The following is a 24,560-nucleotide window of genomic DNA, read 5'->3' on the forward strand; positions in this document are numbered from 1 at the left end:
CATGGGCAAAACAAGTATTTACTAAACTAGACGTGTCATCAGAGCTGACCGCTCCACTTTGAACATGTTTAAAATGCTATGTGGGAACCAATTCTTGCAATGGTCTCAATCATACATTTTCTTGATTTAACCCCTTCCCGCAAAATCACGTACAGTTATGTCATGGGAACTGGTGTTATAACGCATTCCCACGTAACTGTACGTAAAGCAGATTTGAGCTGGCTCAGGAGCTGAGCCAGCACCATCACCGCCGAGTGCCAGCTGTATGTTACAGCTGGCACACTGATATAACGGCCAGGACCGGAGCTAGCCTCCGAACCGGCCGATTAACCCCTCACATGCTGTTTTCAATAGAGATCGCAGCATGTGAGGAGTTTTTAGCCACTGGCACCCCAGCAACGCGATCGCTGGGTTGCCGATGGCTGCAAAGGCGATCGAAGGCCTAATACTTACCTCCCGGTCTGCCAGCAACGGAAGCCTCCTATGCCCCGCTCGGCGGTGGGACCTAAAAGGCTTCCGCTACCATCGGCAAGATGGCGCTGGCTCAGCTTCCGGCTTAGAAGCTGATCCAGCATCCTCCGCAGTGGATTTCCGCTGTATGTTACAGCGGACAATCCGATGTATCGGCAGGAACCGGAGCTAGCTCCGATTCTTGCCATTAACCCATTTGATGCAGCGATCCAATGCGATCGCTGCATCTTAGCGGTTTGTAGCAAATCGGCAGCCTACCATGCGATTGCAAGGCTGGCGACTGCTACTATGGCAACAGGTGGCCTAACAACGGCCTCCTGTTTGCCATTATGGAGGCCGATTAGGCCGGACGCGGAGGCTGATCGGCTTGCTGTCAGTGAACAACTGACCGTTCCAATACATTGCACTACATAGGTAGTGCAATGTATTAGAACATCAAACAAACAGTTGGATCTTCAAGTCCCATAGTGGGACTAAAGAAAAGTGTAAAAATAAAAGTTGTAAAAAATACAATAAGTTTCAAGTAATAAAATAAAACACAATCTCCCCCTTTTTCCCTTATCAAGTCATTTATTATTGAAAAAAAGAATAAACCATACATATTTGGTATCGCTGCGACTGTAATGACCTGAACTATAAAAATTTTATTTATCCCACGCTGTGAACGCCGTAAAAAAAAAAACTAAAAAATACTGCCATAATTGCTGTTTTTTTGGTCACTTTGTCGTCCAAAAATTTAAATAAAAAGTCGCATTTATCCAAAAATGGTACCTATAAAAACGAATAACTCGCTTTGCAAAAAACAAGCCCTCATACAGCTCCATCGACGAAAAAAAATAAAAGTTATGGCTCTCACAACACGGCGACAGAAAAAATACATTCTCTTTACAAAAGTAATTTTATTGTGCAAAAAGTTGTAAAACATAAAAAAGTGCTATAAATTAGTTATCACCGGAATCGTACTGACTCGCAGAATAAAGTTAACGTCATTTATTATGCGTGGTGAAAATTGCTGTTTTATTGTCACCTTGCCTCCCAAAAAAAAAGGATAAAAAGTGATCAAAAAGTTGCATGTACCAATAATAACTACAGCTCGTCCCGCAAAAAATACAGCTCTCATACCACTATGTCTATGAAAAAATAAAATAAATTAAGGCTCCAGTAAGACAGGAAAGAAAAATATCCAGTTCTGCAGCCCGAGGGGAACACTTCTTCTGTTTCAAGAGGCAAATTATCAAGGCACTAAAATTAGGGAACCAGGAAGGGGAGGGCCAAAACATATCTGCTAGAAGCGAGGGCGCCCGTATTATACTAGGACATCCCTTTCCAGCAAAATTCCCCAAACTGCAAATGTGTGGAGTGTGGACCAAAAGGAGGATAAGGAAGGACATTTATCAGTGCGACACCGGCCTGTGCAGAAAGGATTCCTTCACAGCGTAACAAATATCTATGGATTATTATTTTCTTTTTACCTTTATTATACCACCTGACTATGCCCCTGATGTACTCTGCCCAGCTCACATATGCCCCCACATTCTAAATGGAAACACCAGTAAGATTCCAAACCAAACTACTACCAAGCAAAATCCACGCTCCAAAAGCCAAATGGCGCTACGTCCCTGCTGATCCCTACAGTGTGCCCAAACAGCTGTTTACTTCCACATATATGGCATCGTCATACCCGGGAGAACCCTTTTAACAATTTTTGGTGTGTCTCGCCAGTGGCACAAGCTGGGCACGACATATTTGCCACTGAAATGGCATAATATCTAGGGAAAAATTTACATTTTTACTTTGCGCCTTCCGCAGCGCAATAATTTATGGAAAAGACCTGTGGGGTAAAAATGCTCACTACACCCCTTAATAAATGCCTTCAGGGGTGCAGTTTCCAAAATAGGGTCACTTCTTAGGTGTTTTTTATTATTTCACATCTGAGCCTCTGCAATTGTGAACCAATACTGTAAGTTGCCAAATTAGGCCTCAATTTTACATGGTACTGTATCATTCCTGAGCCCTATCAAATGTCCAGGCAAAAGAGCTGTCTTGTTATGGTGGACATATGGGGAATGTTAATTAGCAACAATTTTGGTCTTCTATGACTATCTTTCCTACAAGCAGATACATTTAAATTTAGAAAAATGCAAATTTTGGTGTTTTTCACAATTAAATACTGAATGTATCGAGCAAATTTTGCCAGTAACATAAAGTCCAATCTGTCAGGAGAAGACAATCTCCGAATCGCTTGGATAGGTAAAAGCATTCCGAAGTTGTTACCACATAAAGTGAATCATGTCAGATTTTAAAAATGAGGCTCTGTCAGGAAGGTCAAAAGTGGCCAAAGAGGGAAGGGGTTAAAGACTATCCTATTTTTCACCCTTTAAAGTTACTTCTGCCCATAGTCTCACGAGCATGTTTGAATACACTGGATTAGGTTAGTAGACATTTAGTTGTACTTCATGGATTTATGATATTTGAATTCCTACTTTACATTCTCTAGCATGAACATAAGCTTCTCACAGAAAAGTTCTTCTTTGTGTAATCAATTGTAAATCCTTTAGTGAAGCCGTTTAGAAGCGTCGTCTTCTAAATAAGATATATCGCTGTATTTCACCGCCAAATGTCTTCTAGAATGAGCAGTTCACTGTGTGACGTTAATTTCCCCCTGAATTATTATCTCTATTAAAGTGCCGTATAAATATATTGCATCTTCTAACCATATTCAGGTTGTTCCCCTTTACAGAAAAAAACTCCAGAATGTGTTTCTTTGCCAGTTCTTTCATTTGTTTGGATTCGGGATTACGTTTATGGATGTGTTGACAAGTATTTCATATTTTGACAAATACTGTACCTAAGAAAAGATTAGTTCATAAAATAGTTTTTTTTTGTTTTCCTGGCAACCGATCACTCTATCATAAATTTGTTGGATGAAAATGCCTTCTATCTAGAATACTGTAAACTTGTAACTTCTATCACATTTTGCATTATAATGTATGTAATTTACACTAATGAATTCCATATTCTTGCCATTAAGTCTTAAATGGAGATTACCTGTTGAGTTTGACATTTAAAGTTGCAGCTTGTCTTGATCTTGGAGGTCATTAACATTTCTAGATACATACTGCAAAGGAGCTGTGTCAGCACACACTCAAGATTTGCTGACAAAAGACGTAGAAGTCTACCATCTGCTGTGCCAGAGAATACATTTTTATCTATTGGAGAATTAACACTACTACCATTTGCATAAATACAGGGTATGAAATGTTCAAGTTCTAAAAAACAGCATCCTGTTTCTTTACTTTATGTACTGCACCAGCCTAGTCTACAAAAAAAAAAAAAATACATTAAAAGAAGTTGGATTAAGGCCTCATGCACACGAACATATTTTTGTCCTCCTGTAAATACTGGCGTAAATACGGGTCCTTGGTCACAGGTATTCGACCCGTATTGCACCAGTATTTACGGACCCGTGCAACGTTTTAGCTCACATGGGCCTCTCTCAAGATGCTTGAGAAAGGCCCATGTGGGCTGAAATGTCGCACTGACGTTTGGGTGAATAAACCTTTTTTACACTGAATTGGAACCTGTGTTGTGCTGCCTTTTCGTTTGGAAATGATATATAGATAATAACTTTGGAATGCTTATACCTACCCAAGCAGTTCGAAGACTGTTTTCCCGTGACATATTGGACTTTGTTAGTGGAAAACTTTGGTCGATAAATTCATTGCATATTTGTGAAAAACACCCAAAAATTTTAAATAATTGCAAAAATAATGATTTTTCTAAATTTAAATGCATCACCGATAGTAATACCACCACAAAATAGTCACTAATTAACATTTCCCATATGTCTACTTTATGTTTGCATCGTTTTTTTGAACGTCCTTTTATTTTTCTAGGACGTTACAAGGCTTAGAACTTTTCCGAAAATGTCAAAAGGCTATTTTTTTCAGGGACCAGTTCAGTTCTAAAGTGGCTTTGAGGGGCCCATATATTTAAAACCCTTAGGCCTCATTCACACGGCAGGGTTTCCCGTCCGGGTGCCGGCCGTTCATAAATCGGCCGGCACCCGGCTGCATTAGGAATGATAGACCCCTAATGGGGCTATTCACACGACCGATTTTTTGACGGCCGGGAAATCCGGCCGTCAAAAAATAGGACATGCTCTATCTTTGCCCGGGCACCCGACCGCCCGGCTCCCATAGAAGTCTATGGGGCCGGGTATTACACGGCCATCACCGGAATGTGTTCCGAGTGATGGCCGGGTTTCCCGGCGCTTGCGCTCTATCTCCTCCTCCTCACAGCGCAGAGTGCATGTGAGGAGGAGGAGTTGATGCCATTCTGACGAATGGCATCGCTGTACACTGTGTTGCAGGGCCGGGGTGTACAGCAGGTGGAAGGGAGCGCTGCGCTGGCTCCCTTACCCTGCTTGTTAAAAGCACCCTGGCCCGGCGACACCTTCGATGGCGCCGCTAGTAGTAGTAGTAGCAGCAGCTGCTGCGGCTGCTACTACTGCAGCGATGCCACTATAGCAGAGCAGGGAGGTATCTCCCCGCTCTGCTATGTGCTAGCCGCACTTTAGCTCCTTGAAGGAGCGGAATCCCCGTGTTTTCGGGGATTCCGCTCCTGGACAGAGCGCTGGATGTCTCTGTCCATATCTGGGCAGTGACATCAGGGGAAACTCCTGAAGCGGAATCCCCGAACACATGGGGATTCCCCTTCAGGAGCTGCCGCTGATGTCACTGTCCGGATCTGCCCGGCCCGGCACGGATGCATAACTTTATGCAAACCGGCCGGGCAAAATGGCCGATTTTACCGGCCGACACCCGGGCTCGGGAACGACCCGGTCGTGTGAATCCCGCCTTATAAAACACCCCATTTTAAAAGCTGCACCCCTCAAAGTATTAAATCAGCATTCAGAAAGTGTTTTAACCCTTCAGGCGTTTTACAGGAATAAAGCAAAGTAGAGGTGAAATTTACAATAAATTTTTCCAAAATTCATTTGTAATACATTTTTAAATTTTTTTTTTTACGAAGGGTAATAGGAGAAAAAACACCACACAATTTGTTACATAATTTCTCCCGAGTGTGGCAATACCCCATGTGTGGCCCTAAACTGCTGTTTGGGCACATGGCAGAGCTCAAAATGGAAGGAGTGCTATTTGACTTTTAGAGCGCAAATTTTGCTGGATTGGTGTACAGGCACCATGTCGTGTTTGCAGAGCCCTTGAGGTACCAGAGTACAGTAGAAACCCCTGAGATGTCACCCCATTTTGGAAACTAGAGCCCTAAAGGCAATTTTCATTTGCCTGGACATATAACTGGGCTCAGAAGTGAAGAACACCATGCGCATTTGAGGTCTATTTTGGTGATTTTCACAGCATTGACCCACAATTGCAGGACTCTGAGGTCAAATAGTATAATAAACCCCCCAAGTAGTGACCCTTATTTTGGAAAATACACCCATTAAGTCATTTTAAGGGGTGTAGTGAGCATTTTGACCCCACAGGTGTTTTTTTCATTCGAAGATCACGCACAGTTGGTGGTGTTGCAATTTTCCACTGATATACCATTTTAGTGCCAAATATGTTGTTCTCAGTTTGTGCCACTGCAGACAAATATCTCAAACTGTTAAGCAGCTTCTCCCGGGTATGGCGATGCCATATGTGTGAAGGTAAACTGCTGTTTTGGCACACTGTAGGGTTCAAAAGGGAGGGAGCGCCATTTGGTTGTTGGAGAGCAGATTTAGCTTGGTAGTTCTGTTTATGATGTGGGGGCATATGTAAGCTGTGCGGAGTACATCAGGGCATAATAGGAGGGTATAATAATGCGGTAAATAAATAATCCACAGATGTGTGGCCAGTGTCGCACTAATAAATGGCGCCCAATCTTATCCGCTTTTGGAACTCCCTGCACATTTTGCGTCGCCATATTCTGAGACCCGGAACATTTTTATTTTTTCTCCAACGGAGCTGTGTGAGGGCTTATTTGTTGTGGGACCAATCTGTAGTTTACATTGGTACCATGTTGGGGTACATGTGATTTTAGATTTTTTTTATTTATTTATTTTTTTTAAATCACTTTTAATTCCATTTTTTGGCAAGCAAGGTGAACAAAAACAATCCATTCTATTTTATTTTTTTTGTGGTGTTCACCGTGCGCTATAAATTAGATATTTACTTTATTCTGCAGGTTTTAAAATGGGGTCATTTCTGCATGTTTTTTTTTTTTTTCAAGCTGCTCTAGGCCCCATATCATGCATTTAGAGGCATTGAATTTATTCAATTGTGCCCTGAAAGCCAAAGGGTGCTCCCTCTCTGTCTAATAAGCAGATTGGGGCAACAATGGGAGTATTTTTAAAAAATAAGAGAAAAAGGCTGATGGATTTTGTGGTGTGTTTCTTAATTCTCAAGGTCGCTTTACAAAGAAATTGGTCTTCAAACTGATCGGAGAATCGCATATTAAAGTCCCCTAATGGGACTAGTAAAAAAGTTTAATAAAGTTAATTTAAAAATAAATGTGAAAAAAAAATGAAAAACCCAGCTTTTCCCCTTACAAAATTTACTTTACTATTAAAAAAACTAAATAAAGTAAAAAAGTTACACATATTTGGTATCGCCGCGTCCGTAACGACCCCGACTATAAATGTATTACATTATTTAACCCGCACGGTGAACACCGTAAAAAATGTAATAAAAAACTATGGAAAAATTGCTGTTTTCTGTGAATCCTGACTTAAAAAAAATGTGATCAAAAAGTCGCATCTACTCCAAAATGGTACCAATAAAAACTACTACAAGTCTTCCCGCAAAAAAAAAGCCCTCATACAACCGCATCGGCGAAAAAATAAAACCGTTACGGCTCTTCAAATATGGAGACACAAAAACAAATAATTTTGAAAAAAATGCGTTTTTACTGTGTAAAAGTAGTAAAACTATACAAATTTGGTATCGTTGCAATCATAACAATCTTCTGAATAAAGTTATTGTGTTTATTTATATCACACGGTAAACGCCGTTGATTTAAGACGCGAAAAAGAGTGGCGAAATTTCAGGTTTTTTTCTATTTCCCCCCCCCCCCCCCCCAAAAAAAAGTTAATAAAAGTTAATCAATAAATAATATGTCCCCCAAAATGGTGCTATTAAAAAGTACAACTTGTCCCGCAAAAAAACAAGACCTTATAGAGCTGTGTCGACGCAAAAATAAAAAGGTTATAGCTCTTGGAATGCGACGATAGAAAAACGTAAAAAATGGCTTTGTCATTAAGGTCTAAAATAGGCTGGTCATTAAGGGGTTGAAGAAGAGATTAACGTTTGTTGCTATAAGGCAACAACAGCAACATTTTGGATACGGAATTGTCCTTCACATATATGCTTTTTGAGGTCATTCTCTTTTAAGAAAATATTTTTATTTTGCGGAGTTAAATCTTGGCTAATTTAGATTTTCCTAGATAGAAGGGGAAGTTTAAATGTAAATTCAGCAGTGACCCTTGGTGGCTTTTGTGGTTGCAGAAATTTATGTCCTGTGCACTGGGCGTATTGGCATAATAATGTAGACTTTTGTGAAATTATAACCCTAGATATGCCACATATCTCCAGAGTGCTGTAACAAAAACAAAAAAACAGCAGTGTTCCTCACTATCAGTCACTTCCACTGCTTTGCTTTTCCTCTTGCTTGTAGGGTTTCATGTGGTGTGGTGCATACAGATGATCTTAATCACAATGACCAGTACTATAAATGTTATGTGTGTTTTATGTTAAAGGGGTTTTCCCATAATCATTATCACCTATCCTCCGGCGATGTGATAAATATCTGATCGGCGAGGGTCTGACTGCTGGGATCCCCACTGGTCACGAGAACGGGTTTACATTGCTATTTCTGGGAGCCCCATAGAGAGAGGGGCATAGTACGCATGCTCGACCACCTCTCCATTAGTTTCTATGGGATTGCCGAGCTCTATCATCGGCCGTTCCATAGAAATTAATGGATCCGGGGCCGAGCATGCGCACTACCGCTCCATTCCTATTGGGCTCCGCAATGTTAGACCGTGATTGGCGTGGATCCCAGCGGTCGGACCTCCACTCATCAGATATTTACCATAATCATTTAAGTATATATTCTTTTATATCTAACTTCTTTTTTTTTTTTTTTTTTGTTACTGAAAATAAACTTTTTTGCAAAACCTGGTAGGAAAAAGCTGGCTGTGGATGGTTATATTTGCTACCAATATGCCACTTATGAACATGGTCTAGCAGTCAATCTCAAAGCGGTGGGCCCCAATCCTATTCTCTATGCTAAAAGAATGCACCTGTAAGTAATTTGATTTCCTAATGTAACACTGGATAATCTATATAAGTAACACTTTCATTTGAAGGGGATGTTCAGGATTATCGTTCTTGTGATGGCACAATGGTCTGATTTGTGATGTAACATTGGTCGCTATTGTGATGTCGCAATCGCTGCTATTGTGATGTCACAATGGTTTGGCAAAAAAGGTTTTTTTTTTCCTGACTCAGCGCCACCCGTCTGTGGGCTGTCTGGTATTTCACCTCAGCCCCATTCATATGAGTGGGGCTTTACCACAGTACCAGACACAGCCTCTGGACAAGCGTGACAGGAAAAAACTTAAACCCTTTTGTTCTAATCCTATACATCACCTTTAAAACCAATCTGGAGCAGGAAAGTCCTTTAATCCGTTAGTGACCACCAATACACCTTTTCACGGTGGCCACTAATGGGCTTTATTCTGATACATAAGCCTTTTTACGGCGCTGCATCAGAATAAATAAAAAGAGCAGGGAGCTGTCAAATCTCCCTGCTCTCAGCTGCCAGAGGGCTGGGGCATCCCTGCTCGACCGTGTGAGATCGATATCTGTATCGATCTCACCCGTTTAACCCCTCAGATGCGGTGCTCAATAGCGTGTGCCGCATCTGAGTAGTTATGGAGAGAGGGAGGGAGCTCCCTCTCATCCCACCGACACCCGGTGATCAGATCACCGAGTGTCTGTGTCTCCGATGGCAGCCGGGGGCCTAATAAAGGCCCCCAGGTCTGCCTGTAGTAAATGCCTGCTAGTTCATACCGGAGGCATGACCTAGCAGATGCCTGTCCGTTTTAAGCGGACAGGCAGTAATACACTGCAATACAAAGTGTATTATAAAGTGTATTATAATAGCGATCGGAGAATCGCATATTAAAGTCCCCTAGTGGGACTAGTAAAAATGTTAATAAAAGAAAATGTGGGAAAAAAAAAATGAAGAACCTACTTTTTCCCCTTACAAACTGCTTTACTATTAAAAAAACTAAAGTAAAAAAGTTACACATATTTGGTATCGCCGCGTCCGTAACGACCCAGACTATAAAGCTATTACATTATTTAACCTGCACGGTGAACGCCGTAAAAAAATAAATAAAAAAAAACTATGGAAAAATTGCTGTTTTCTGTGCATCCTGACTTTTAAAAAATGTGATCAAAAAGTCGCATCTACTCCAAAATGGTACTAATAAAAACTACAAGTCTTCCCGCAAAAAAAAAGCCTTAATACAACTGCATCGGCGAAACAATAAAAAAAGTTATGGCTCTTCAAATATGGAGACACAAAAATAAATAATTTTAAAAAATAAGCATTTTTACTGTGTAAAGGTAGTAAAATATACAAAATCTAGACAAATTTGGTATCATTGCAATCATAACAACCCGCTGAATAAAGTTATTGTGTTATTTATACCACACGGTAAACGGCGTAGATTTAGGACGCAAAAAAGTGTGGCAAAATTTCTGTTTTCTTTTTCTATTCTCCCCCCCTCAAAAAATAAAAGTTCATAAAAGTTAATCAATAAATAATATGTACCTCAAAATGGTGCTATTAAAAAATACAACTTGTCGACGCAAAAATAAAGTTATAGCTCTTGGAATGCGAAGATAGAAAAACTTAAAAAATACCTTGGTCATTAAAGGGAACCTGTCACCAGCATTTTCGGTATCAAGCCAGCAATACCTTGTGAAAATGGGTGAAAAATCATTGTTAGCTAACCTATAAATATGTTAAGTCGGCTCTGTACCTTCAGTATTCCGGTTTTCAGTGGTCCCGCACCGTATGCAAATGAGCACAAGAGTCAAATCTTCACTTGAAAAGAGTCAGGTTTTCATTCCTCTGGCGCTTCAGAGCTGGCTCCGCCTCCTTGTTTTTGATAGCTCCTCACTGCACTGCACATGAAATCCCGCGCTTGCTCATTGACCATTGACAGTTATGCTGTATAACATACGACGACGAAAGGGGGTGTGTACACGCGCGGCGCATGCGCAGTTAAAAGTTTCAGGATGAATGAAGCAGGGAAGGGTGGTGAGGCACGCATGCGCGAGATCTGAAATGCGATTTCGGCATTTAGTGTTGTACGGGCGGCGTACGTGGGCGGAGTTAAGATCGTGCGTCACTAAGCTAAATTTAATTACCATAAATGGCGGTAAAACTTTAAATGATAATATTTCGGGCAAGAGGAGGGCGTGAGGAGAGAAGAACACATCAATCAACTATGGACAGCTGCGGCCACTACAGGGTCAGGACGTTTTATAAGGTAAGATGGTGATGACAGGATCCCTTTAAGGTTTAAAATAGGCTGGTCATTAAGGGGTTAATAAAAAAAAAACCTGGAGAGATATATACGATATATTAATGCTGGCACACTGTGTGATCTGGGCATTTATCAACCCTGTTGAAGAAAACCGGGTTGAGTAAAAATAACGCCAGATCAGATGCTCTTCTAGCATGAAGTGTCAGATTGTTAATAAATGAGTCACACTGCTACTCTGAAGAGAGTCACACACGCTTTTTCTGACAAAGTTGCACATACTGCAGAGACTTTATAAATATAGTCTTTGGCTGAATGCCATATTTTTAATTACATTGATAAAACAAGGGTGTAGATCACGGCATAGTATGGGAAGAAATACCATATACTACAGAGCGACCTCCAGGCCAGACACCGATATTCTCAGCAGGGCAGGAGTCTTTATGTTGAGTATACCTCCATGCTTGTAATGTTGTTCACACAGTCCAGGTCTTTGTTGTTTTTGGTTTTTTTTTCTTATTCAAAAGATTTTTTTTTAAGATTTTCAAAATATATATCAAAGTGGAATAAAGTAAAGAGATGTATAGAAGATGTGAACAGAAGATAGCTCTGTGTGCACCTCCCTCCCCGGTCTCTTTGGTAGGGGCTGTACTCATCCGTTTTAGGAGACTGTACAAAGTGGCGAGGGAATTTATTATAATTTACGCCAGAATACTGTTGTAGGTTCTAATCTGACTACTCCCCCTTTTCCATAGAATACATTAACACCTTAATGACTGCCCATCATCTTTTGACAGCGGGCGGTACAGGTGCTTAGTCTACAGCGACGTCTTTTGGCGTCTCTGCAGAAGAGGCTGATGAGCTCTCCTGTGAGCACTCATCCTCCAAGCAGGGGCTGTAACTTACAGCTCCTGATCTTGGAGAAGCCTCCTTAATTCAGTTGGGATCGGAGCAGGGCCGCACCGTCCATAAGGTGAGATGACCATCTCAGACGGCTATAGGGAAAAAGGGAACAAAGCGCACATAGTGCATGAGCCTGTAAAATGTGAGAACAAATGGAAAAAAAAGTGGTCAATTATGCTGACCTGATGTTATGCTGGGAGCATAACATCCCATGATGCGTGTCCAAGTTATACTTAGGTTTAGACAGTTGCAGCCCAAATTCCGGTTCGAAGATTAATAAAAATCCACTATGTAGATCCAGGAGATAGGGGGATAAAAAATGGAATATCCGTGGGCGCAGCCGTACTGAAAATTGCTTTTATTTGTACAACAACAACCTGACGAAGAGGCCGGTACGGCCTTGAAACATGTTGTTGTTGTACAAATAAAAGCAATTTTCAGTACGGCTGCGCCCTCGGATATTACATTTTTTATCCCCCTATCTCCTGCATCTCAGACGGCGGCCTGCTGGCTCACTAAGGGGGCGGTGGCGCTACTGAAACCAGCCGCCGCCACCCCCTCTTGCACTAGAATTGCATAAGAGATGAATGGCCGAGCGCCGTTCCTGGCCATTCAGCGCTTTTTCACGCCGCTTGCGTTGTTGAAAGGTGCTGATTGGCAGGGCAGAATGACTTGCCCTACGAATCAGCGCCTTTCCTCGTTTAGCCCCAGCAAACCTGCTCAGAAGAGAGCAGGTTTGTATTGCCACAGTCCGGCGTGGGAACGGGGTTAAGGTAAGTATGTATAGTTTTATTTCTTTTTTTCTAATAAAAATGTGAGTGGCGTTCTCTACAGAGGGAGCTATATTTGGGGCACTATATACAGGGGTAGGTTATATGAGGGACACTATATACAGGGGTGGGCTTTGAGGGATACCATATACAGGGGTGGGCTATATGTGGGGCATTATATACAGGGGTGGGCTTTATGTGGGGCATTCTATACAGGGGTGGGCTATATGTGGGGCATTATATACAGGGGTGGGCAATATGATGGATACTATATACACTGGTGGGCTATACGTGGGGCATTATATACAGTGGTGTGCTATTTGTGGGGCACTATATACAGGGGTGGGCTATATGTGGGTCACTATATACAGGGGTGGGGCACTATATACAGGAGTGGGCCATATGTGGAGCATTATATACAGGGGGAGTAATGTGAGGGCACTATATACAGGGTGGACCATATGTGGAGCACTATATACAGCGGGAGCTATATGTGGGCACTATATACTATTATGGCGCGATTATATTTCGTGGCTTAAGTGTGTGGCACCATGACCATTTTATCTTCGTTTTATAGGTGCAGAAATATTTGAAAAGTGAGAAGCTAAAGACATCTGAGCGGCAAACTGCAGAAATGGGATGTGGCCGGGAGAAGTCATCATAGAGGTCTGGACCGGATGGAGAAGAAAAGAGAAAAAGGAGTGTTTATTCTGCGTCTAATCATCACTGTAGTCAATGATCTGCGGCGATATTATATATTTTTCTTTTGTGGAACAGCAACTCCCAGCATATCCTTACCATTGTTCGGGCCATGCTGGGAGCTGTAGTTTTACACCGTACAAACCTATACAGCAGGGGTTGCACTAAATTAAACTGTATTTGTGCTGTGTATATATGTTATGATCTTGGTTCTGGTGCTGTATATATGTTATGGTCTTGTTTCTGGTGCTGTAGATATGTATGAGCTAGGTTCTGGGGATCTATATAGGGGGTTCTCGTGTGTGTGTGTGTGTGTATATATATATATATATATATATATATAGTAGTGAGCTTGGGTCTGGTGCCGTATTTATGTACTGAGCTTGATTGTGGTACTGTATATATGTATGGGCTTGGTTCTGAATTATAAAGGATATATTTATAATAACAAAATTACAGGGCAGATGGAGTTTTTTTCACTTCATTGTATATTTAATGGGAACCTGTCATGTAGTTTTAACCTTGTACCTCAACCATGCAGTAATACATGACTGGACAATATTCCCTCGTATGTTTTTTTCAGATGCTGCAAAATCTATAAAATCAACTTTTAAAAGGCGCACACTGTATGCTAATTACTCATTAAAGGGTCATGGGGCAGTTCCGCTATCCTGAAGAGTCATAGTCCTGCCTCCAAACCAACCTTTCCGTTCGTGATTGACATCCTGCTGGCTGTTATACATCACTACCAGTCTCCTCCAACTTACTCGGATGCGCCATTGCCTTGTACTCCTTGGGCACACACTGTGCAGCCAGCATGCCAGGGGAGTACAAGGCAACGGCGCATCCGCAAGAGTTGGAGGTGGCTGATTGTGATGTAGAACAGCCCGGGTGATGCGGATCAAAATCCGGGGGCCCATTTCAATCTTTGCCCCAGGAAGCAGAAAAGCTAGAATCGGCCCTGAATCGAAGAACATTGCTACCCCAGCTGTTTAACCCTTTGATTACCACGGTCCGTGACTGCAGCATGGTCAAAGGGAACTCCCCTCTTTGATCGTGTCACTGGAAACCTGGTGACCTGACCAAAGAGTGGGGAATCCCTGTGCAGTCAGCCCTGGGGACCTAGAAAGGACCCCAAGGCTGTCTGTTCAGTTTGCCTGCTGTAAGGGCACACTGTGTGCTGCTCTTACAGCCGCATGTGTCATAGTGACACAGTATAATGTATTAGTATACAGGAGTATGCTAATACATTATAAGTAAAAAATAGAATTGCTGTGTTTTTCAGAGGAGATGTCGCCATCTCCCAACATTGAGAAAAACGCAGCAAAATCTGCACCATTCTCTGCAGTAAAAAAACACCGGAAATGGTGCGGTTTTTCCGTAGCGGACTGTCTGCAGCAATTCCGTTGTGTGGACAACCCCTTATACTCACCGCTTCCCTTCTCACCGGGTCCCCTCCTGCTCTCTCCTCATGCTGTGGCTGATTCAAGGTACTAACGCCAGGCAGCATCAGCACCAATGCTACGCAACACTCAACGTCCTTCAGTGCTTTGTCGTCGCATAAGTACGGACGCTGTCCTGTGTCAGTACCTTTAATGAGCCGCGGCATGAAGAGGGAGCCAGAGGGGACCCGGTGGGGAGAAGAGGAGCGGTAAGGTCTGTATGTATTTTATTTATTTTTTGATGGGCGGGATGTATGAGGCGAGGTTGTTACCCACATTGTGGCACACGGCCAGCGGAAAGATGTAACACTTTTATTAAGATGCATTCGCCTCTTAATAATCGTGTCATGTCTTACTCCAGCGAATTGGTTATGAAGACTGGCGTATGAAATGCCAGTCTTAATAAATCTGCCCCATTCTCTTTAATCATCAACTCCGCTTGGGATCATTTATTGGCTTCTGCAAAGCAGAAGGATAAAAACAAATGACGGATATAAGGTTCTATTGTGCTGCCAATAAATACTACTTTGCTTGCATACGGTTTGCATAGACCTTTTTGAAGGATTGTATGGAATACCACGGTGTGTTTTTCAGTCATTACTATAGGCCTCTTGTCTGTTCCCTAAGTTATTTGCAAACTTTTGTTCTTGTAGCACGTTGTGACATAATTGTTTGAGACAAATTGTGCATGAACTTGTCCTGTGCAGTTGTGCCGTACATTACAAATAGAAGATAAGAGGTCCATTTGTTCTGCTATGGTGTATTGAAAAATGTTTAGGATGAGAAGTTGAGTAGGATTAAGTATATCAGTAAAATGTAAAGAAATGGTTCAGAGCAGCACATTCTCGAGCATGGATATAAAAAAAAAAAAAGTTGGCCTTAATCATTTTTAGCACATTTTATTGATAAAATTTTTCTATCTCCAAGCAGTTTATATAATGTTCACTTTAGTTTGACCGGTCTTTCATGTTGTTAAGCCATAGATTTACTTTTGTGCAAATGACACACTAATTTGCAGAATTGTACAAATGCAGAATATTACCTCTATTATATACTTTCACTTTTTTTTTTTTCCTGACTGTCGGGAAGAAACACTGCCAAATGACTTTATTTAGTGGGGATGATTATAGCAGGAAGGTTTTCCTTAACCCCTTAAGGACCGAGCCATTACATTTTTTTTTTTTGTTTTTCCAAGAGCCATAACTTTTTTTATTTTTCCGTCAATGGAGCAGTGTGAGGGCTTAGGGTATGTTCACACGCATTGTTTTCAGATGTAATTCTGGCATTTTACGCCTCGATTTAAGCTTGAAAAAACGTCTCCATTACGCCTACAAACATCTGCCCATTGCTTTCAATGGGTTTTAAGGTTTTCTGTTCCCACGAGGTGTTATTTTACGCGTCGCTGTTAAAATATGGCGCGTAAAAAGACGCCCGAGAAAAAGAAGTGCATGTCACTTCTTGGGACGTTTTTGGAGCCGTTTTTCATTGATTCCATTGAAAAACCGCTCCAAATTACGTCCGTAAAATACGCCGCAAAAAATGCGAGTTGCTACAAAAACGTCTGAAAATCAGGAGCTGTTTGCACCTGTAGTTGTATTGGTACAATTTTTTGGTATTAGCAACAACTGTTTGATCACTTTTTATTAAAAAAAATATTTTGCGAGCTAAGGTGACCAAAAAACTTTTGATCACCTTTAAATTTGTTTTTTTACTGCGTTCACTGTGCGAGTTAAATAATGGTATATTGTAATGGATCAGACTTTTACGGACGCAGCAATACCAATTTAGTTTTATTTTATTATTATTTTTACATTACTTTAGAGGAAAACTGGGAAAAGGTTTTTTTTTTTAAATCTTTTTTTTAATACTTTTTCACTAATAACTTTTTATCAAACTTCTTTTTTTTTTTTTTCTTTCTTTTTTTTTTACACCATTTATTATTCCCCCTAGGGGACTTGAACCAGCGAACATTAGATCCCTGGTACGATATACTGTATACTGCAATACTAATGTATTGCAGTATATCGTAATTTTCACAGGCTTCTGTTAAGCTGTGCCAGAACTACGGCTTAACAGAGGCAGACAAAAGGCAAGGCCCCTGGGCTGCCATGACAATCACCGGTGCCCCCCAGTCACGGTGTGAGGCCGCCCCCCTCTTTTTAACGCTTCAGATGCTGCGGTCACGATTGACCGCAGCATTTGAGGGGTTAAACGGCCAGGAACAGCGCGATCGCTGTTCCCGGCTAGTAGTCTGGGCTGTCAGCTGTAAAACACAGCTGACATCCGCAGGGTATGGGAGCGCTCAGCTGGTGAGCACCTGCCATACTTCCCTATGTCACTTATCACGTACATGTACGTGATAATGCATCAAGGGGTTAAAGAGGCTCTGTCACCAGTTAATCAATTCCCTGTCTCCTAACTAATCTAATAGGTGCTTTGCTGCTGATAACTGCAGTGTGATTTGTTTTGAAAAATGTTTATTACTTTATTTTCACTCTGGGCGGTTTAATGTTTTCTGTATGACGCTGTCCAATCGGCAGACAGCTTTTCCGCCTTCTTTGCCCAGCAACACAGTGTGATCATGTACGTAGTACACAGCTTCCATTCCCGGCTGTGGTTTCAACTGGCAATATCTCCGGTTGTGTCACAGCTAGAACTGCGATCATGGTGTCAAATGAAAGATTATAATGTCTTCTTTCATATGCCACCACTAGAACCGCTGTTCAATGTGGTCCACAGTCCGAGATATGGCTGTTCGAAGTGATCCCCCTTCCCTCTAGACTGTCTCTCACACTTTATGCTGATTGGACAGTGTCAGAGGCTGTGAGGTAGCGCCATCTCAGGAGAATCGCTGCTGTTGCCTCCCACTTGTCTAATGTAGGCTCATTTACATATTTAGAAAAAAATAACTTAAAATAATCATTTTTGGACACAATTTTCACTGGTATTATCCGTGTGAGAGCGCCTATTATATTAGCTAGGTGATAGGGCATTACTAAACTAGTGACAGAGCCCGTTCAAGTGACATTGCCAAAAACATTTTTCGATTTTTCTCTGCTGAGCTATAAAGTCTAAAGATGATTTCATTATTCTATGTACGTTAGTACCTAAAATGTTTGTATTTATACTGGGGTGTCAGGTCTGTTCCTCAAACAAGCGCCCCCTAGAGGCAAATTTGTTGTGGTAAATTGTAATTGCAGTGTTATAGGAAATCCTTCCGTCAGTGTCCTCTAACGCCTTGCTATACTAGATAATTTGTTGTTTTTATATTGAAGCTTCTCATTTCTGCTTCTACCTATACATAACTAGCATACAAGGATAGAATTGTGAGATTGAGCCTGATTTATCTATTTCTATGTATTTGACAGATGTACGTTGATGAATGCAGCAGTAATAAACATATTTGATTTCTCTCAGTTTAATCTTTTCCTTATTTCTTCAGAATTTCTGTGTAAGGAATGTCCAAGAATTCATATAACTGTGGAGCGTATAGACATTAAGGATATACCAAAGGAGCAGTCCTTCATGAGGAGATGGCTTCATGAGCGCTTTGAAATTAAGGATAGGTATGTAGACAAAATCTTTAATATTTATAGAGAATCCCAATTATTTCAACAAATGAGGCCATTTATAGAATGGAAGATCGAACATGAGGTACAGTATATACAGTATGTGGTTCAACAAAGTGTCTGTTACCTATAGCAACCAATCCGATTCTGGATTTAGTTTAACTGCAGATTGGAAACTGACAGAAGTCATTTGTTTTTTTGCACTAGATTTATTCTTGTATTAAAGGTGTTTTCCAGGGAGACACAATTTTTGAACTAATACTCAATGTTCAGATTTAATACAGACTGAATTTAGGAACTTTATTAAATATTTACACTTTCTTTCCTATTCTCCCTACCACTGCCCTGCCGGAAGTTCTGATTTTCATCTGTCCCTTTTTTTTTTTTCTCTCGACACAGGCTCGTGCTCGAGAGTTAGAATACACACAGCCCTGTGTCGAGACCTCACTGACCTACGTAACATCACCAGGGCTGTTCTTTACTAATTACTCCGCCCCCTCTGTGTCTATTGGTTCTCCCACTAGTTCTCCCTTCCCCTTTAGTTTATCCCGCCCACCTGCTTTATCTGAGGTGCGGTCACAGAATCACGTGACCACACCTCAGATATCTAATGTAACCCCCATCATCCCTAAATATATGTACCCCATCATAACTAGATACCATTGGGGCAGGCAGTTTTCGGGCACTGCTGAAAATTATCCTTCTTTTGAAGCAGAAACAAAGAATGACCGGAGCAGACATTGAGGATGCTGTGGACCAATCAAATGCCGCAAACCCGGGACTTCTGATGTATACCCAGGTTTGAGGTATCCTATTGGTCCACAATCTCCTCAATGCCCGCCCCGTTGAATTCTTTGCTTGTGCCTGCCCCATTTTCCTCTCATTAATAAAACTCCACGGTGCTCGTGCACTGCCCGGCATGATAAAAAATACTGTCCCTGGAAAACCGTTTTAATTAAACAGTTAATTAAAATACTTATATTTATTGTATTATGGTGAGGTTGCTAAGGCAAATCACATCTCCGTATGTGATCTAATAATGTGTCCAGAAACAGAAGCACTTTTGTCCATGGGCTGTGTCTGGTATTGTAGCTGATCCCCATTCAAGTGGTTCTTGATCATTTGTGTGTGATGCCTAGAGGGGTTCTCATGGTACATATATATATATATATATATATATATATATATATATATATATTTGTTCAAATTTATTTCTGAGAAATTCTTTCAATAAAGAGAAAATTTAAAAGAAAAGAGGGGTTTTCATGGCATTTTATATATTGATGGACTGTCCTTAGGATAGGCCATCAATATCAAATTAGTGGAGGTCCGATTCCTGGCACCCCTACCGATCAGCTGATTGATTGGGGCGGCAGTATATGTTGCTGTGGCCTTTTCATAGTTTCATAGTTTACAGGCACATCACTGTACACATCTGTAGTGGCTGTGCCTGGGATTGCAGTTCCGGTCCCATTCAAGTGAATAGGAATTAGCTGCAATTCCAGGCACAGCCGCTACAGATTTGTACGGGGCTGTGCCTGGTTAACACTGAAGAGGCCACAGCGACGAATGCTTGGGCTCCTTCGGTCAGCCGATTGGTGGGGTTGCCGGGAGTCTGACTCCGACCGATCTGCTATTGATGGCCTATTATAGGGATAGGCTATCAATATAGATTGCCTGGAGAAACCTTTTTAAAAGGGTTAATTGACTGGAAAATACGCCCCATCCTGTGCCGCCATCTCACAGGCATTGCAGAGCCGTCAGAATACCGGCTACTATTTTGGTAACTCCTGCTTAGAAGTTCGTTAAAGATGACTACGTATTTGTATTTTCTAGGTTACTCACAGAGTTTTATGAAGCTACAGATCCTGAAAAACGCAATAAGTTTCCTGGAGAAGGTCACATTGCAAAGCTCAGCTTGATGAAAACTGTGCCACCCTTGTTCATTTTAACTGGTATAACAGCTGGCATGCTATGTACAGAATCTGGAAGGAAAGTTTACATGAACACTTGGATATATGGAACTTTAATTGGTTGCTTATGGGTCAGCATCAAAGCCTAAATGGACCAGTCGTTTTTACCAGCTGCACATTATACCAAATCTTTGTCCAGAACTGAACACCTTGTATGTTTTGCCTTATTCATGACTACATGGAAATTGATAGAATGTAAGAGTGCTGGATATGTGACTAGTCTCTATTGCAGTTTGATATTCTGTTCCAGTGTCCTACAGTTCCCATGCTAACTGTAATAACCCTTACTTTACTTTATCAGCATAAATATTTACCAATAATCAGATCCCCATTTAATTTAATGCACCATAAAAAATTTATTCTAGCCACATATGTGCCAATGACCAACCCTACCATGATGTTGGTGGTATGTCTGGCCTTGATGTGCAGCAAATCTGGAACCCTGGTGATCAGCAGACTTTTCCTATCCACCATGCTCTACAATGTAGCCATTGTATGTATGGGTCACAGGTTTAATGATATAATCAGGTTTGTAGCCTTTTAGTCTTTGTGCTTTTTCACCATGAATTATATTTATTATTTTTTTCACTTTTTTTTTTTTTTTTCTATGCATTAAAGGGGTGTTTCAACATTGGCCGCTTTTTTTCCACACCCCTCATCTTGTTACTCTAGGCAACAATTGTACGTACTTAGGGGAATTCTACGTACGTAATATGTTCTTTAATAGGGCACCTTACATGTGGTCATAAGCGGCTCATGAAAAAGTATCTCCTGTTTTACATTTCAATGAATTTACAGTCAAATACAATGGAGAAGCAATTTGTGGTGCTAGCGTATGCATCCAAGGAAAGCATGTGTGTTTTTTTGTTTTCTTGTTTGTGTTGCATGTTAAACCACTGTACTATTGTTTTCTTTGCAGCCTCTTTTACATCTTGTTTTGCATATTCTTAAAAATGGAAAATTCCAGGCTTTTTTTTAAATTTGCTACAGATGAAGTAATACAGTATTGTTTTGTAGTATGTGTCATTGGTTTAAGCAACACTGTCCGATATGGTGCTATGCCTTACTGCTGGCTCATGCTGTAGAGAATTATGAAGTGATCATCACCGTAACTGCGTATGTGCCTTTTACTTTAGTTTTATAGCCTTTATGCGTCATCTCCAGTATAAATGCATAACAATCATGAGACCTATTGAATATTTTTTATTTTGTGTTTAAAATTAATTAGATTTAGGATAATTTTATTTTCTGAAACTATAACTAGCGAATAAGTTATTAAATCAAAATAAATATGTTGATGAATTTCATTATATCAGCGTTGAAGGTATTTAACTGTTAAGAGTGATCTAGCAGAATAAATATCAATATCCTTATATATAGGTAGTATCTAGGGTAACGTTACATAGACCTGATGGATCAGGGGCTCGTTTCCAGTTTGCTTCATGGTATATGAATTCGTGGCTACAATGGGGTTAACAGGATTTTCCCAACTTAGACATTTATGACAAATCTTGTGGCTATTCCGTAAATGTCTGAGAGCCCGCTTGCCTGGCTGTTTTTGTATCTCCCGTAGGAATGAATGGAGAGAGCCACACACACATGCGGTCACCTCTCTATTTATTCCCCGCTTGGATGCGACAGTCATCTGCCACCTCCTCAAACTGGACAGGCGTTTTGTGACTCCCATTCTAGAGGCAGGTGTCAGAGCTGGGACTTGCACCTATCAAACATTTATGGCAAACCCCTGGATGTGCCATAAATGTTTCAGTTGGGAATACCCCTTAAATTCTTCACATTCTATCTCTTCCGGGCTTGGATAGGTCAGTTTGTTACAATGTGACTCATAGGTGGCGTTGACAATTTTCCCTTGAATTTGTTTTTGTTTTTTTGTTGTTTTTTTATAAAAGGTGTGAGTTTTCTTTTTTTTTTTTTAAGGTAATAGTTTATTTTGACACACTGCTTGCCATATGAAAGCCGGTCAAGTTGCAAACTCAATGTTCTATGTACTGGTATGTCCTGTATACAGTAGCTAATTGAACAAGTGCTAAACTGGACCATAAAGCATGTTCTAGATTCCAAGAAATAGAAAACTTTATTGTGAGTTGAATAACCGAGATGACTTGATTTTTCTTTTTTACTTGACAGTAGTTTGTGTTCTTCGCAGGACCAATCCTCGTTTCAGGGGCTAGAACCTCATACTGTTGACTATGAACTGTCCCACCTCATCCCCATCATTATAGTTCATTTATGTACCATTAGGTTTAAACGGATAAAGAGGTACCAGAATAACATCGCCAACACGATTGCTTCTTGGTTTTACCCTCTTTTGCCCCAATGTAGAGGATTCCACCAAAGAGAGTTTGTGTTTCCTTTACTCCAAGGTTACCTGGCAAGAATAAGTTTGCATTATGATTATATATTGCACTATTTGGGAATTTTTATTTTGTTCTCCAAGCTATGGTTTTATAATTTTTCAACATTGAGTTATCCATGTTCGAGTATTGGGGTATGTGCACACACACTAATTACGTCCGTAATTGACGGACGTATTTCGGCCGCAAGTACCGGACCGAACACAGTGCAGGGAGCCGGGCTCCTTGCATCATACTTATATGTACGATTCTAGGAGTCCCTGCCTCGTTGCAGGACAACTGTCACGTACTGTAATCATGTTTTCAGTACGGGACAGTTGTCCGGCAGCGAGGCAGGGACTCCTAGCATCGTATATAACTATGATGCTAGGAGCCCGGCTCCCTGCAGTGTGTTCGGTCCGGTACTTGCGGCCGAAATACGTCCGTCAATTACGGACGTAATTAGTGTGTGTGCACATACCCTTAAAGGTCATAGACATTTCAAAGAACTGGAGGAAAGTGTTATGTTGAATGGATAACTGAATGTCTCCTTTAGGCCCTGTACAGTTTTTTGCAGGCTTAAAAAATCTGCCTCAGGAGTCCTTCAGGAATTTTGAGGCAGATTTTGAACTGCCTGCACATATTTTTCGTTTTGTTTTGTTTTTTTGCAGTGTTTTTCGCCTGCAGCCATTGAAGCAAATGCAAGGACGGCAGGCTAAAAACGCTGCGAAAAAAAGCTTGTTAACGAGCGCCGCAGGTTTTTTCTGCCTCCCATTGATTCAATGGAAGGTCAGAGGTGGAAACCGTGGCAAGAAAGGACATGATGATTTTTTTTTATTTTTTTCCTGTGAGTGGTCAATAGCGTCCTGGGGAAAAAGACGCCTCTGCCTCCCATTGAAATCAATGGGAGGCGATTTCGGCCGTTTTTCGGCGCTGATTCGGTTGCGATTTTCACATTGCCGCTAATGTTTCCTCTTTGCAACATATGCTCTCTTCTTAAATGTCCTCAAAAGCGCAATAAAAAACGTAACACATATTGACACATGTTTTTTTTAAAGACGCAAAAAAAACAACCTATGGGGGTCTATGGGAGAACAACGCCATTAAATGATGCAAAGAATTCCACGATTTTGGAAAAACGCCACTGACTCAGAAAATGCAAGTTTTAATGGAAAAAAAAGCCACCTGTAAAAACTCCATCCTTGTAGGGCGTTTTCTATTCTCCCATTGACTTTAAGCTCACATCAGACCGCAGCATTTTTTGCTGCCAAAGACTTTCTTGGAATTTTTTTCTAAAAATATTGTTTGTGAATCCACCCTTAGGATGGGATCACAGATCGCAGTGTATTTTTTTGTTTTGGTTTTGTTTTAATAAAGGCACTGCCGTTTTTTATTTTGTTTTTTTGAGCCAAAACCAGAAGTGGATCCAGCAGGAAGAAGTATATGGTTTTCCTTTTTATATTTTTCATTTCCATTGAATTCATTTCTGGCTTTAGGTAAAAAAAACTGTTTAAAATACCCGTTTCCAGGAGGACAATGGGAGTATTTATCAAAACTAATCTAGGTGGCGGAGGGAGGTGCCCAAAACAATCAGTAAGATTTCAGTTCCCGTTTTTTTAGAAGCCATTGGAATATGAAATGGGCAAAGCTCCATTTTTTTCTTTTGTAGTAATTTTGATCTTCCTAAATGTTTTTATGGTGGAAAAACAATTTTTAAGCTACTCCTTTCATAGAATTTGTGAAACAAAAACAGGACCGTGCAGTAACATTGATTTAACTTGTTTTAGAAATAATGTTTTTTTTGTAAAAAGTTTCCTT

At 40.9% G+C, this 24,560-nt stretch overlaps 1 protein-coding gene across 1 annotated transcript in view; it reads left to right on the forward strand.

Moving 5' to 3' along the window:
- Window positions 1–22,936, forward strand: part of AGPAT5 (1-acylglycerol-3-phosphate O-acyltransferase 5) — a 75,789-nt gene extending 52,853 nt beyond the window's left edge. Inside the window, exons 7-8 of the mRNA XM_075861943.1 lie at window positions 18,292–18,415; window positions 20,255–22,936. Of these exons, the coding sequence (XP_075718058.1) occupies window positions 18,292–18,415; window positions 20,255–20,480 (350 nt within the window). The 3' untranslated portion in view covers window positions 20,481–22,936. The remainder of the gene's footprint in view (window positions 1–18,291; window positions 18,416–20,254) is intronic.
- Window positions 22,937–24,560: the final 1,624 nt, after the last annotated feature.

The sequence above is a fragment of the Rhinoderma darwinii genome, chromosome 4 (assembly GCF_050947455.1).
Source record: "Rhinoderma darwinii isolate aRhiDar2 chromosome 4, aRhiDar2.hap1, whole genome shotgun sequence".
Classification (NCBI taxonomy): Eukaryota; Metazoa; Chordata; class Amphibia; order Anura; family Rhinodermatidae; genus Rhinoderma; species Rhinoderma darwinii.